At 44.7% G+C, this 14,160-nt stretch overlaps 1 protein-coding gene across 11 annotated transcripts in view; it reads left to right on the top strand.

Annotated features, from left to right (window-relative positions):
• Positions 1 to 8,147: 8,147 nt before the first annotated feature.
• LOC133354222 (centlein-like) overlaps positions 8,148 to 14,160 on the top strand; it is a 32,742-nt gene continuing 26,729 nt past the window's right edge. For 2 of the 11 annotated variants that reach the window (XM_061570899.1, XM_061570888.1), the window contains exons 1-5: positions 8,172 to 8,348; positions 10,192 to 10,280; positions 12,083 to 12,171; positions 12,687 to 12,771; positions 13,694 to 13,828. In XM_061570899.1, the coding sequence (XP_061426883.1) occupies positions 10,194 to 10,280; positions 12,083 to 12,171; positions 12,687 to 12,771; positions 13,694 to 13,828 (396 nt within the window). In that variant the 5' untranslated portion in view covers positions 8,172 to 8,348; positions 10,192 to 10,193. The other 9 variants (XM_061570890.1, XM_061570894.1, XM_061570892.1 and 6 more) reach the window with 9 other exon arrangements.

The raw sequence follows: 14,160 nt of genomic DNA, 5'->3' as shown, positions 1-14,160 counted from the left end.
CTAGTCCCCATTGGTGTTGGACCAGATGACACCAGAAGGCGTACAACTCAAACACAGTGCAATATCAGAGTTGCTTCTTTTTGTTTGCTTTTTTGACTACTTGTGTTGTGGTTATTGCAAACATGATGCCTTGAATAAAGGTGTCAGTTTTGTACCAGTTTAAAAGGGTAAAAATCTACTACTATGTGATGACAAATGTCATGTTAATAGCTTTTAAAAAGTCAAAGAGTCTCCCACTCGTTCGCCATCGTTGTCAACGCGCGCCTCGAATCTTCTCCAGGTGGTCTCCAGAGCCCGGAGGCAGCAAGTTTCTTGTGGCATTAGGGGCCGTCCATAAATGACGTCACGCGATTTTGGACGAGTTTTTACCCCCCCCCCCCCCCTTTACACACGGCGTCACAAAAAATCAGACCCCCCCCCTCAAATATGACGTCACAAAGCTCTGCCCTTTCCCCCCCCCCAAAAAATAAAACATGCTTCAAATCGCTTTCAATTATAGTCATTGTAGTGCGTATTTATGTGGTGCTGCACTCTGATGTTGTAGGAGAAAACATTTATAAAAAAAAGTCAATTTAATTAAGTACAACGTGTTGTCTATATTTATTTAAAGTTGCGCATTTTTACGTGACGTCACATTCATCAAACTCCCCCCCCCCCTTGTCACACATCGTCACAAATGTCTGACCCCGCCCCCCCCCCCGCCAGGTGCGTGACGTCATTTATGGACGGCCCCTTGCCTCGTCGTTTCCGCGGAGCGAGAACTACGGAAGAATGCGCGACAGACACAAGTAGATTGACGCATTGCTCCATTCTGTTGAGCGTGTAACATGTTTAAAGTGTGTTCACGCTCACAGTGACTTTCGGACCTCATTCCATTTTTAAATCCTTTATATTAAGTTCACTTGCGCGCTTGCTCGCGCGCTTACGACCGGCCAAATCTTTCGGTCGTTTTTTAACCCACTTCCCGAGATCCAATCGAGCTGACATTTTGCACACAGACTCGTTGTGCGTGACAATTTATTTTCGTGAAAAAAAATTCCTACATTTTCCACTTTTTAGGAATTTTTTTTCATATTTAATTTATAATACCAATGTGATAAAAATGAAACTCTTACTCAAGAAAAACAGAAATAATAATAAAATAAAACCGATGCCACGCATATAAAGGATTTCTAGTGAAAAACTTTGTTTTTACGGGTTAATTTTTTTTCTTCTCCCCCCTCCTCTTTTCCGAACATAGATGGACTCGTCCATCTGACCAACTGCCAAATCGCTGTCCGCGGTGCTGACGTTAAGAAAAAACCGCCACTTTTTAAATCCTTTATATTAAGTTCACTTGCACGCTTGCTTGCGCGCTTACGACCGTGCAAATCTTTCGGTCGTTTTTTAACCCACTTCCCGTGATCCAATCGAGCTGACATTTTGCACACAGACTCGTTGTGCGTGACAATTTATTTTCGTGATAAAATTTTTTTCCAAAATTTTACACTTTTTAGGAAAAAAATATTATATTTAATTACCAATTGCTTAATGGTGGCAGGCAATCATCTGACCCATAGGTGGCAGCCATCTCAAGCCAGAGGACGAGAGGACTCTAGCCGCCACGCATATAAAGGATTTATAGTGAAAAACTTTGTTTTTACGGGTTAATTCTTTTTCAAATTTTCTTGCCGTGTGTTTCACACCTGATGATGATTGCTTGTGTTGCAGTCCAAACGTCGCGAGAATTTTATTGTTTTATATTTTTATTATTTTATTATTTCCCTTCTACGTGACTTTACCGAAAGATCCAAGAATATGAATCCCTGCAGTCACGAAAGCTTTAAATAAAAAAAAATGTTAAAAGTGTGTTTAACATTAACTGACCGTACACCCTGAGTGTGTGTACGTTCCCGCTGTACACAAGGTCTCGCTGCAGGGTTGCCTTGGGGTCAAACCTAGAAACACAAGACACTGAAATATTGGCTCTGACCTGACCATTATGAAACCCCTAAAGAGAGACCGTTCGTAAACCCCCTCCGAGTCAAGGGAAGTAATCCAGCAGCGAGGTTTAATTGGAAAATAATGTTCCTGGCCTTGCTCCAAATTAGGTAATTTGGAAATAATGAACAAAAATAATTAAGTTTCCTCACTTGTCATTAAATGTGGTCTCTGTGTTCTCATTGTAATTGCCTCACATACCCCTCGACTCCATGATGAGTGAGATGTATTTGTTATATATTTGATAAAAAATTCGTCTGGAGAAAACAATTTTGGACTGGTTTGTCCATTATTATTATCTAGAAGCCTCATGAGACACCAGTATGTTAGTCTGTTGTATAGAGATCTTATCAGTCAACCATCTGTTGTATGGAAACCCTTGAGAAATCAGTCTGTCAGCCTATTGTCTGGAGACCCCATCAGCCACTGGTCTGTCAGTCTATTATTATTATCCAAAAGGGACCAATACAGGAGCGTTCACGTTGCGAGGCCCTGTGAAACTCTTTGAATCGTCGGATCCTGCTGACCACCGACCGCCACAAAATGATGGCTATGCCTGCAGGTCAATGCAGTCGCGTCGCCAAAAAAAGGCCCCTCGTCAGGACTGACCCTGACAATATTAGCAAATGTCGAAGGCTTCTCGGGTGTTCAACAAGACATTATCGCCAACATGTGCGCTGATTACGACTGTCAGATGCCGTGCCTCCAGGCGCCACAGACAACGGAATGAACAACAACAACCGCCCCTGGATACCCGGGATGGATCTGGCCATTGAAAGACACGACGGTTCAACTGATTTGCCGGACTTCACAACCTTACAGAATGACAGAGCCACTAGGTTTGATGACAATCACACTGAGCAGATCAAGCACTTTTGGACGAGTAACAAGGGAACGGCTACGCCAGTTCCTGATTTCATGCTTTTATATATATTAGTTCACAAAGCTTGTTTTCGCTAGGCAAACGTTTTCAATAATATAATTACGAACCTGATGTGATTATTTTCCAATTTTTTTTATCTATGATCAAACGCTAATAACTACTCCAAAAAGTGTATTTTTCCACACAAAAAACTAAAATTGTTGACGACTTGATACAACTTCTTATATTTAAAGGCGTACCCATCGGAAACTGCCCAATTTAAAGATTCCGTTCTTTTTTTATTACAAAAAACAAATACGAATTAGCTTAATACTCCACGAGGGGAAGCGCCGAGCGTTTACCGTTTTTTTTATTATTCAGATTTGAAGATCATAAAATCGTTCAAACCCGCTTGCAGCATAAATATCTAAAAAAAAAACAATAAAAGATAGAACAATGGTTCTCGCTTTAATTTGATTTTCTGTTTAATGCTATCAAAGGAAAAACTACCGCAAAATCATATTCTGAATGACACGCACAAACATCAACTCGCTTTTAAGAGATTACATCTTGAATCATTGCCTCACTTGATGCAGCTAATCTGGCTGTGACGGTCCCACCTGATGACGGAGACTTGTGTTGTTGCCTCCGAAACGTCGTGATCTTTATTTTATTTTATTTTTATTAATTTTGATGTTTTACCTACGTGACTTTACCGAAAAAAAACCTAAGAATATGTTTATGTGACACTTAAAATCGAGATTTGGGGGCCTTAAAATATGTTTTTATCCTAAAGCTACCTATGTAACAAATTCCATCGTTCTACCTTGTCGCGTCGTACCCTGGAGGTTTAAGAGACATACAAATGAACGTCTTAATTCATATAGATTATCCAGCATTTAAAAGTATTTTTCTAAGTAATCTTTAATTCCAAAATTACATTACTGCAATACTACTTACGATTATATTGAGGGTTTCCGATGACCTTGCCCTTGCAGCTGAATGGTGTCGATAATGTGCTACTCCAGTTATTCGAATCTCCAGAAACGCATCTTCTTCGTACATCGAGGTATCACTGTGTATATATGTCTCTCTCTTGTTCGTCCATCATAGTTGATGATGACCATGGCACGTTTGTCATTTTGTTGGGTTTTGATGAGTGCGCAGATGGCTGAACAGGCCAATCCAAGCCCGGAATTTTCTGTGGCACACTGGACAAGTCACGGATGATGTAGAGCTCTGAGGTGCAGCCACAAGTCCTTCCTTGCTAGATTTGCGCTGCTGCCTCTTCAAGATAGCACAGGAGCTTATATGCATACTGCTGTTGAAGTGACACAAAGCTGCATCGTTCTGGAAGCTCACAAGTGAGCCGCCCACTTGATCGATATCCCGACCACCAGTCCAGCTGACAGCTGCGGCTGCCCCCACGACCTAAGCTGCCCCCAAGTGACCAGCAGCCTGGTGGCACCCACAACGCGGGTTGCCCCTGGGACTGCCGGCCTGGCCACCATCTGCGACCGGCAGCCAGGACGCCTTGGCGATCTAGGACATGTCGCGCCGTCGGTCGGCTGGCCACCGGGCACCCCTCGCGGCTGCCAGTCGAGCACCCTCCCAAGCTGCCATCTGGGCAGAGGTCGCAACCGGGTACCCGATACCCGTACCCTACCGGATACCCGGCTACCCGTACCCGGCCGGGTACGGGTACCCGTTTGCGACCCTGGTGCGGCCGGGTACGGGTACGGGTAAGGAATCAAAACCCGTTTGCGACCTCTGCATCTGGGCCACCCTCGCATCCTGTAACAGTGCTGCTCGGATCCGGTGACACAACGGTCAGCGTCGGATGTCCGCGAACAAATTTAAGAGCTCTTATTTACAGGCTTTCGACATTGTGGCCATGTCTCAGGTGTAATGGAGAATGTCCAGCCCTCGAAATATGCCTGGGCTGATGCTATGCCACGAAGGGACCTCCAGAGAATGTTGTGTCCAGGTTGAGACGGACTCAAACTTTGGACAGCAAACTAAAATGGAGTTGAGATCCCAGGTTTTTTCAGTCAAGATTACATTCAGATAGTGATGGCGTCAGCTGGGGTCCATGACTAAGCGACGTGTCTGTCTCCAGAACTCTTAGTTGAAGTTGGTGTGTATAGTTGATGATCTTAACAAACCTGCACGTCAGAGACCCACAGTTGCAAATGTAGGACGCATGAAGGGACTAGGAGAGAAATGTAAAAAAGAGATGGAGTGGAGAGAAAAAAATTACGAACAGAAAAACGCTTCTGCCTGAATCTAATACAATATTTAACCACTTGTGCTACCAAGCATGGGCTGCTCTTTCACTACTAGGGGTGCTCTTCCATATAATACTGTACCTCGCTTCAATGATTGAATATCGTGCATGAACAAGGAGCATCATCAGCTGCAGCAGGGGAATGAAGAGCAAACATTTTTACCGAACATCAGCTGCCACCTTGTGTCCAAAATCTGTATGAGAGAGAAGTGCAATGGTTTATCAGCAGCAGCAATACGAGGCTTTTGCACGTCCAAGGACGGGTGTATTGGAGTAAATCTGAAACTTGCAAGCGAAAAGCAGACCGCGACGTGATATTCATTGCATCACTTCGTGTGCAATTTGTAAGGGCGCGGTGACACAGACTTATTTCATTTTAAGGTTATAATCCCTTGTTCATCGTGACGTCAATTTTAAATCCTTCATATTAAGTTCGCATGCTTGCTTGCTTGCGTGCTTGCGTGCTTGCTTGCTTGCTTACGACCGTGCAAATCTTTCGGTCGTTTTTTAACCCACTTCCCGTGATCCAATCGAGCTGACATTTTGCACACAGACTCGTTGTGCGAGACAATTAATGTTCGTGAAAAAAAATTCCAAAATTTTACACTGTTTAGGGAAAACAAATTAAATATTTAATTACCAATTGCTTAATACTGGCAGACAATCACCGACCCATAGGTGGCAGCCATCTCAAGCCAGAGGACGAGAGGACTCTAGCCGCCACGCATATAAAGGATTTAGAGTGAAAAACTTTGTTTTTACGGGTTATACTTATTACTTCTATGTCTCAATAGCGGAGATCACGTGACGTGAGGGTTCTGCCTTTGTAGTGAGGGTTGTGAGTTGACGCCGAGGAGGGGGGAGGAGGCGCCTCGACCCCCCACGTGGAGTGACGTCACCCGCTAATTATTATGAATGGGGAAGGGGGGGTCTATTTGGAGGACGTCGCCTTATAATGATTATTAATGAGAAGGCTGTTCGATGTGGAGTGACGTGACCTGCTCATGATTATTAATTAGGGGGGGTCCATGTGGAGGACATAACCTGTTCATGATTAAATTTTGATTTAAAGCTTTCGTGACTGCAGGGATTCATCTTCTTGGTTCTTTCGGTAAAGTCACGTAGAAGTGAAGACAGCGTCTGAAATTCATTCAGACGCTGTCGCCTCGACAGACCTGGTTTTCACCTGAGGACGGCTGCTTGCGTTGTGGCCGAAACGTCGTGAGAATAATTTTATTATGTTTTATTATTTTATTACTTCCCTTCTACGTGACTTTACTGTTTATGATTATTAATGAGGGGGGCTGGTCGACGTGGAGTGACGTCACGAGCGTTGCACACAGACATTCTTGGCTTATTATAGTAGGTAATAATATGCCTGAAAAGTATGAAAATGGCTATTATTCCCCATAAACTTTGCTTTTGTGACCAGGACTTTACGCGAAGGAATGACACAAATGCACACCTCGTGTTCTCATTTAAAATAGATACATTTCAAAATATCACTGTTCTGGTCACAAAAGCAACGTTTGTGGGGAATAATAGACATTTTCTGTACTTTTGAGGCATAAGCAATTTGGAAATAACACTACCCTGGAAGAAAAACAAATATTTGTTTTATTCGTGAGGGGGGGGGGGGGGAGTACTCCATATTGAGTGACGTCACCCGCTCATGATTATTAATTAGGGGTGGGGGGTGTCCATTTGGAGGACGTCACCTGCTCATGAATATTAATGAGGGGGGCTGGTCGATATGGAGTGATGTCACGAGCGTGAAGGACAGACATTCCTGGGTGATTAAAGTATTAGATGTATTACTTTAATTGGTATCTCAGCATCCGATGGCTTCAGGGTCTGCTTTGGCCCCGAGGCAATCGTGGAACTCCACATTTCTATGGCAAAATTATACGTTTTGATTTAAAGCTTTCGTGACTGCAGGGATTCATATTCTTGGTTCTTTCGGTAAAGTCACGTAGAAGGGAAACAATAAAATAATAAAAATTAAACATAATAAATAATTCTCACGACGTTTCGGCCACAACGCAAGCAGCCGTCCTCAGGTGAAGAACAGGTCTGTCAGAAAGACATTTATTTTATTACTTTTTTATTGTTTTATATTTTCTTTTTCTTTTATTTCCCTTCTACGTGACTTTACCGAAAGAACAAAGAATATAAAAATTATACGTTTTACAAGATTCAAAATTGCTCATGAAAGACCTCTTGTTGTTATAAAAAGTCAGTGCGTGGGAGTGATTTTGTAAATTCACTGCTGGAACACGTTAACAGCATAATTCTGTTTTATTTCTCCACTAATGCAAGTATTTTTTTGTACACAAACCATCGTCCGCACGGCCTTGGGGGAGTGAATCATCAAACTCAGCCGGATTGATATTCTTTGGGTTTTTCGGCAAAGTCACGTAGATACTTTTTGTTTATTTTATTTTCATGAAATAAAAAGCAATTTTTTGTTTATTTTATTTTCATTAATTTAAACCTATCTACGTAAATAATATGAATTCCCGCAGTCACGAAAGCTTTCAGTCAACATTCAGCCGCATTGGTGCAACACAAAGCGTGGATCGATACCACTTTACGACGTGTCGTGAAGCGCGTTAAAGCTTCACGTTCTACTTCACGGCTTGTCGTAAAGCACGTTAAAGCTTCACGTTCTAAAAATTAAAATTAATAAAAGTAAAATAAAATAAAAAATAAAATAAAAATCACGACGTTTCAGAAGCTTGTGTTGCCTCCGAAACGTCGTGATATTTATTTTATTTTTATTAATTTGATTTTTTTTTACCTACGTGACTTTACCGAAAGAACCTAAGAATATGAATCCTTGCAGTCACGAAAGCTTCAAATCTAGAATCTTCACGTTCTACTTCACGGCTTCTCGTGAAGCCTCTCTCGTTACTCCTTCACGACGTGTCGTGAAACGTGTTACCGCTTCACGACGTGTCGTAAAAGCGAGTCACGCCCCTCGGGTTCTCCTTTCACAAGACGTTGTCGCCCCACGTGACCGCCCTTACGGCTTGCCGTAAAGGAGGTCTCCGTTCAAACGGCCGCGGGCTCCCTCGGTCGGCGGTCCCGGCGCGCGGTGAGCGACTCGTGGTGAACGACTCGTGGTGAGCGACTCGTGGTGAACGACTCGTGGTGAGGCTCGGGGTGAGGCTCCGTGTGAGCGACTCGTGGTGAACGACTCGTGGTGAACGACTCTTGGTGAGCGACTCGGGGTGAGCGACTCGGGGTGAGCGACTCGTGGTGAACGACTCGTGGTGAGCGACTCGTGGTGAGGCTCTGAGGGAGACTTCTGAGGGAGCTCTTTGACACCGCGCGGAGATTTGAAGTGGCGAGTTCGCAACTCACTCGCGCGCCTGCCCATGAGCCCTGCCCGCCCCGTCAGCGTGTGGGCGTTTGGTGCGGATTTATTTTAATCCGAAGATGTGAAGCGCTCGTGACTGCAGGGATCCACGCTCTTCGGTTCTTTCGGTAAAGTCGCGTGGGTAGAACATAAATTAAATCGCGACGTTTCGATCGCATCAGGTGCTGAAGTGGCGGTCGGTGGGGGAGGGGGGGGGGTTGGGTCCGCCGTTGCTATGGCGACGGTCGCGGGCGGCGCGCCCGGCGCGGTTCGCCGCGGGCGCCGCTAAATGAAGCGGAGCAGGCGACACGTGACAGCTCAACACGTGACACGTGACAGCTCAACACGTGACAGCTCAACACGTGACAGCACGTGACACGTGACAGCTCAACACGTGACAGCTCAACACGTGACAGCTCAACACGTGACACGTGACAGCTCAACACGTGACCACTCAGCACATGACAGGGGACAGCACGGAACAGGTGACAGCACGGGACACGTGACCACTTAGCACGTGACAGGTGACAGCTCAGCACGTGACAGCACGGGACACGTGACCACTCAGCACGTGACAGGGGACAGCACGGAACACGTGACGGGTGACAGCTCAACACGTGACCACTCAGCACATGACAGGGGAGAGCACGGAACACGTGACAGGTGACAGCACGGGACACGTGACCACTTAGCACGTGACAGGTGACAGCTCAGCACGTGACGGGTGACAGCACGGGACACGTGACCACTCAGCACGTGACAGGGGACGGCACGTGACAGGGGACAGCACGGGACACATGAAAGCTCAGCACGTGACAGGTGACAGCAGGGGACGGGACGGGACACGTGACCACTCAGCACTGGACAGCTCAGCACGTGACAGGTGACAGCTCAGCACGTGACAGGTGACAGCACGGGACACGTGACAGCAGGGGACAGCTCAGCACGTGACAGGTGACAGCACGGAACAGGCGACAGCTCAGCACGGTGACCGCTCTGTCCCGCTGCTGGGCGTGGCGGTCATTTGACCATACTTCACCGCGCTGGTCAGTCCGCCTTGGTGACTGTTGGCCATGACTGGCCAATCCCAGCTCGCCACAATGTCAATACGGACAAAGATCCCCCGTGTAGCGAAAACGTCGTCGTACTCAGATTGTAAATGTTGTGGCTTGGCTCTCCAACACACAACCGGTGTTGCTGTGCTAGTGACGAATTGGCCACGTTCTGTTGACGTGACAACCCTTACCAGTTGGCTGTGTCGGGTGGTGGCGCGTTTTAACGACACATTTATATAGTTACGCGATCTAACCCCAAAAAACCTCTCGTGTAGCAGACTGTTGGGGCAAGTGCTGTTAGCGAGTAGCACCTATGAAGGCCGGAACGGCACACACGAGCACACAGACACACGAAGTGGATTACACAGTATCTATATTCAGCTGGTAGTATCCTTTATTCAACCAGGAGATGAAATGCAGAGCTGATGAGACACGTGATGAATTGCCTCTTGCAAGGGCCACATGTCTTACATCACGTAATTTAGAACCCAAGAAAATATTTTTTTCAATGTTTAAAACACAACAAATCTACACTGTTTTTACAATAACTTAACGCAGAGTATAACGGAGCTAAGTAATGAAGGTGAATTGTAACGTCAAAAAAAATGTTTGACTAACAATGTCACGTTTTGCCCACACCTTGCAGCCATGGCTTCTAAGAAGCCGAGCCAGGCTGGTGTGCATCAGCTGGAGGAGGAAGTGAAGCAGCTATCGGAGGAGCTGGTACAATGTCAGGTGAGACGGATGGGTGCTACTCGTGACTCACGCATAGTTCACACCATCATTGTCATCAGTCTTTTTCACACTTTTCCATTATTTTCTTGGCAAGTTTAAAATCCTTTTTTCTTTTTTACCAAGGGCCCACTGAGCTGTATTATAGCTCTTTTTTCAGAAGCGACTTGGCCACAAATGATAACTCAACGAAGTGGCTTATCACGTAGAAATGTATTGCAACCAAACGCTCTTCACGCATGTTTCTAAATGTGGAGGGAAAAACCGGAGGACCCGGGGGAAAAATCCACGCGACCACGGGGAGGACATGCAAACTCCAAATATATGTACAGGCATCGTCTGGGTCAGGATCAAACGCACGGCCTGTATTCCAGGCGAGATAGCACCTCGCCACCGTGTCACCAAGATACTAACTACTAACTTACTCTGCTTTATGGTAAACTTTGCATTTACACCAACTCAACGTTCCTGTAGTGTGCCTTTAACCACAACTTGCTAAGCTGTAATGAAGCAAATACGACATTTTGATTTAAAGCTTTCGTGACTGCAGGGATTCATATTCTTGGTTCTTTCGGTAAAGTCACGTAGAAGGGAAATAATAAAATAATATAAATATAAAACAATAAAAAATCTCACGACGTTTCGACTACAACACAAGCAATCATCACAAGAAAATTCAAATTTTCTTGCTGTGGATTTCACACCTGATGATGATTGCTTGTGTTGTAGTCGAAACATCGTGAGAATTTTTATTGTTTTATATTTATATTATTTTATTATTTCCCTTCTACGTGACTTTACCGAAAGAACCAAGAATATAAATACGACATTGTTTTAAATTTACTACAAAACCTCAGGGGGACTGCATTAGCAGTAGCATGGCTACCCTCAACTGGGGGCTGAGGCCAATTACAGTATAGTTGAAATTGTTAATTTACCATAAATTGTAATCACAGTATAATTTCTATTGTATCTAGCAATGCTGCTCTAATTGTAATGTATTAACCCCAGATCTTAGCACTTTGTTATAAAGGAATATGTACAATATGCATTATTAAATATTTAGAAGGACCATTGAGAATAAAACATAATAAAATAATTCTCACGACGTTTCGGCCTCAACGCAAGCAGCCGTCCTCAGGTGAAGAACAGGTCTGTCGAGAAGACAGAGTCAGACTCTGTCTTCTCGACAGAGGACGGCTGCTTGCGTTGTGGCCGAAACGTCTTGAGAATTATTTTAATATGTTTTATTTTATTATTTTATTATTTCCATTCTACGTGACTTTACCGAAAGAACCAAGAAGATGAATCCCTGCAGTCACGAAAGCTTTAAATCGAAATTTGACCATTGAGAAGTTAACCTGACCAAATCTCTGCCTACCTACAGTGTTTCATTGTTTGAAACACTGCATACTTGATATTGCAATGATGAATTTTGGCTTACACAATCCGAAAGCTCTTTTACAGTGTAAACAACCTCAGGTATCAATCTTAACTTTGGAGCTTTCGTGACTGCAGGAATTATTCTTTGGTTCTTTCGGTAAAGTCACGTATAAAGAAAGAAATAAATTAATTAAATAATAGCTTGCTATTATTTAATTTATTTATTTATATAAATTTTCCTATTTATACGTGACTTTACCGAAAGAACCAAAGAATAACCTCAGGTATATACGTATTTATGTTGAACTTGTTTCGCACCGTACGTAGCCAACCGTGCTAATAGGAGGTGCTGTACCGCATTAATTGTGATTTTGACTGGATTGATGTAAGCATGCCAACTGATGGAGTGATAATGTTTGCAGGCAGACAAGGAGTTTGTGTGGTCCCTGTGGAAGCGCCTCCAGGTGGCCAATCCAGATGTCTCTCAAGCGATCAGCCTGGTGCTGGAAAGGTGCTCCTCCTCTTTGCCAATATCTTATCGTACACTTTTAATTTTTGGAGTGTTGAACTGCCACATCTCAAGGTGGTGGTGCAGGAGTAGGGGAGGGAGTGAGTGTGGAAAGAAAAGGAAAGGATTGAGAGAAGGCAGGGGAGGTGTGTGACACATGACAATGCATACAACATCTTGGGAGACGATCATTTAAATGCTGTATGCAGTAATTCTATATGGGCTTGTGTTGTATTGCATCGGTTTGTATGCTAACTCGATTGAGAAAACCTAAAATTATTTGGAAGAATTGTATCCAAACATAATACTAATTTATGTTGGAAAATGGAATTAAACACCTTTTATGTGGTATTAAAATCAGCATATTTTTTATTTTGGAAACCATTGACATTTTCAGGATATTCATCGTGAGTTGATTGTAATTGTCATGAAAATAAAATAAAATACATCCACTAAATTGATTTAAAAAAAACTAAATAGTACATTATAGTGAACTTACATCGCATTGTGGGTTGCAGGGAGAAGCAGAAGGCTGAGCACAAGGACAGGAAGGTGCTGGAGATACTGCAGGTCAAAGACAACAAGATATTCGAACTTGAGCAGGTGAGGTCCTTGGACTTTCATGGTCATTTCAGACGCTGTCTCTCCGACAGACCTGGTCTTCACCTGAGGACGGCTGCTTGCGTTGTGGCCGAAACGTCGTGAGAATTATTTTATTATGTTTTATTTTTATTATTTTATTACTTCCCTTCTACGGGACTTTACCGAAAGAACCAAGAAGATTTCATGGTCACGTCACTTTCTGCGGTTGTCAATGGGCAACATGCACCACCTACACCAGGGGTCGGCAACCTACGGCTCCGGAGCCGCATGCGGCTCTTTACGGGCTGCTTCTTGACGATATGTACGTATGTACAGTATGTACTCAGATGCATTGCGGCTCTTGAAATACTGAATTTTGTACCGAATTGGAAAGAAATGGCTCTTCTTGTTATTTTGGTTGCCGACCCCTGACCTACACAGTACCCTGTCCACTTGGATGCCACTGTTCAATTCGGCCCATTTTCTTTCAGGGGTTAAGGCATTGAGTACCACTGTCTGAAAAGTGGTTGCCCTATGGCTGCACGAGTGTGAGGCGTCAGAACGTGGAACTTTCACTCCTGCCACAATACTGCTAAAACACTGCATGCATGCATGTATGTTGGACTTCTTTCGCTTCTTTCGCACCGTACGTAGCCAACCGTGCCAATCATAATACACTCCCACAGATATGATTCTGTAAAAAGACAACAGTAGTTGCTTTTTGTATAGACTAGTCCCTGCCATAGGTATGTGTAATTCCCACCACTGACTCAGGACCCCAGATGTTGTTTGTGTTGGGAGACAATAACATTGTTTTTATTTACTTTGTCATTGGGCTGTCAACTGTTTGAACGAAGGCTGCCGACATTTTGGTGACAACAAAACCGACCAATAGATTAATTGATTGCCCGACGGAGTGACCTGACATGCCGGTGTGTTTCAGCGTGTTGGAGGGCAGCAGCAGGAGTTGAGCAACGTTGTGCAGAGGAAGCAAGCGACGGACGAGCAGAACGCTGCGCTGCAGCAGCAGTTGTCGGGCCTGCAGGCGCAGCATGCAGAGCAACGCGCAGAGCTGCAGGTGAGCGGACTCCTCTCCTCACCGCTCGCCATCACGCCAACCTCCACGCTCACCCTCTACTCAGCTGCGCTGCCCGCCAGAGGTCGCAATCGGGTACCCGATACCCGTTTGCGACCCTGGTGTGGCCGGGTACGGGTAGGCCGTGAGTCACTGGTGAGTCACCGTTTGTCACTCATTTCCCAACGTCTTGTCTCTTCTCACAATTCAAGTTCCTAGAATCAACCCACCCGCGCTTGCAACATGGCTTCATCCCAGAGGTCGCAATCGGGTTCTCGTACCCGTACCCTACCCGATACCCGGCCAGGTACGGGTAGCCGGGTATCGGATAGGGT

This window comes from Lethenteron reissneri, chromosome 46 (genome assembly GCF_015708825.2).
Source record: "Lethenteron reissneri isolate LAM-NWPU_2019-01 chromosome 46, ASM1570882v1, whole genome shotgun sequence".
Classification (NCBI taxonomy): domain Eukaryota; kingdom Metazoa; phylum Chordata; class Hyperoartia; order Petromyzontiformes; family Petromyzontidae; genus Lethenteron; species Lethenteron reissneri.
The sequence above is the reverse complement of the archived record's forward strand: the minus strand, read 5'-3'. Positions and strand labels throughout refer to the sequence as shown.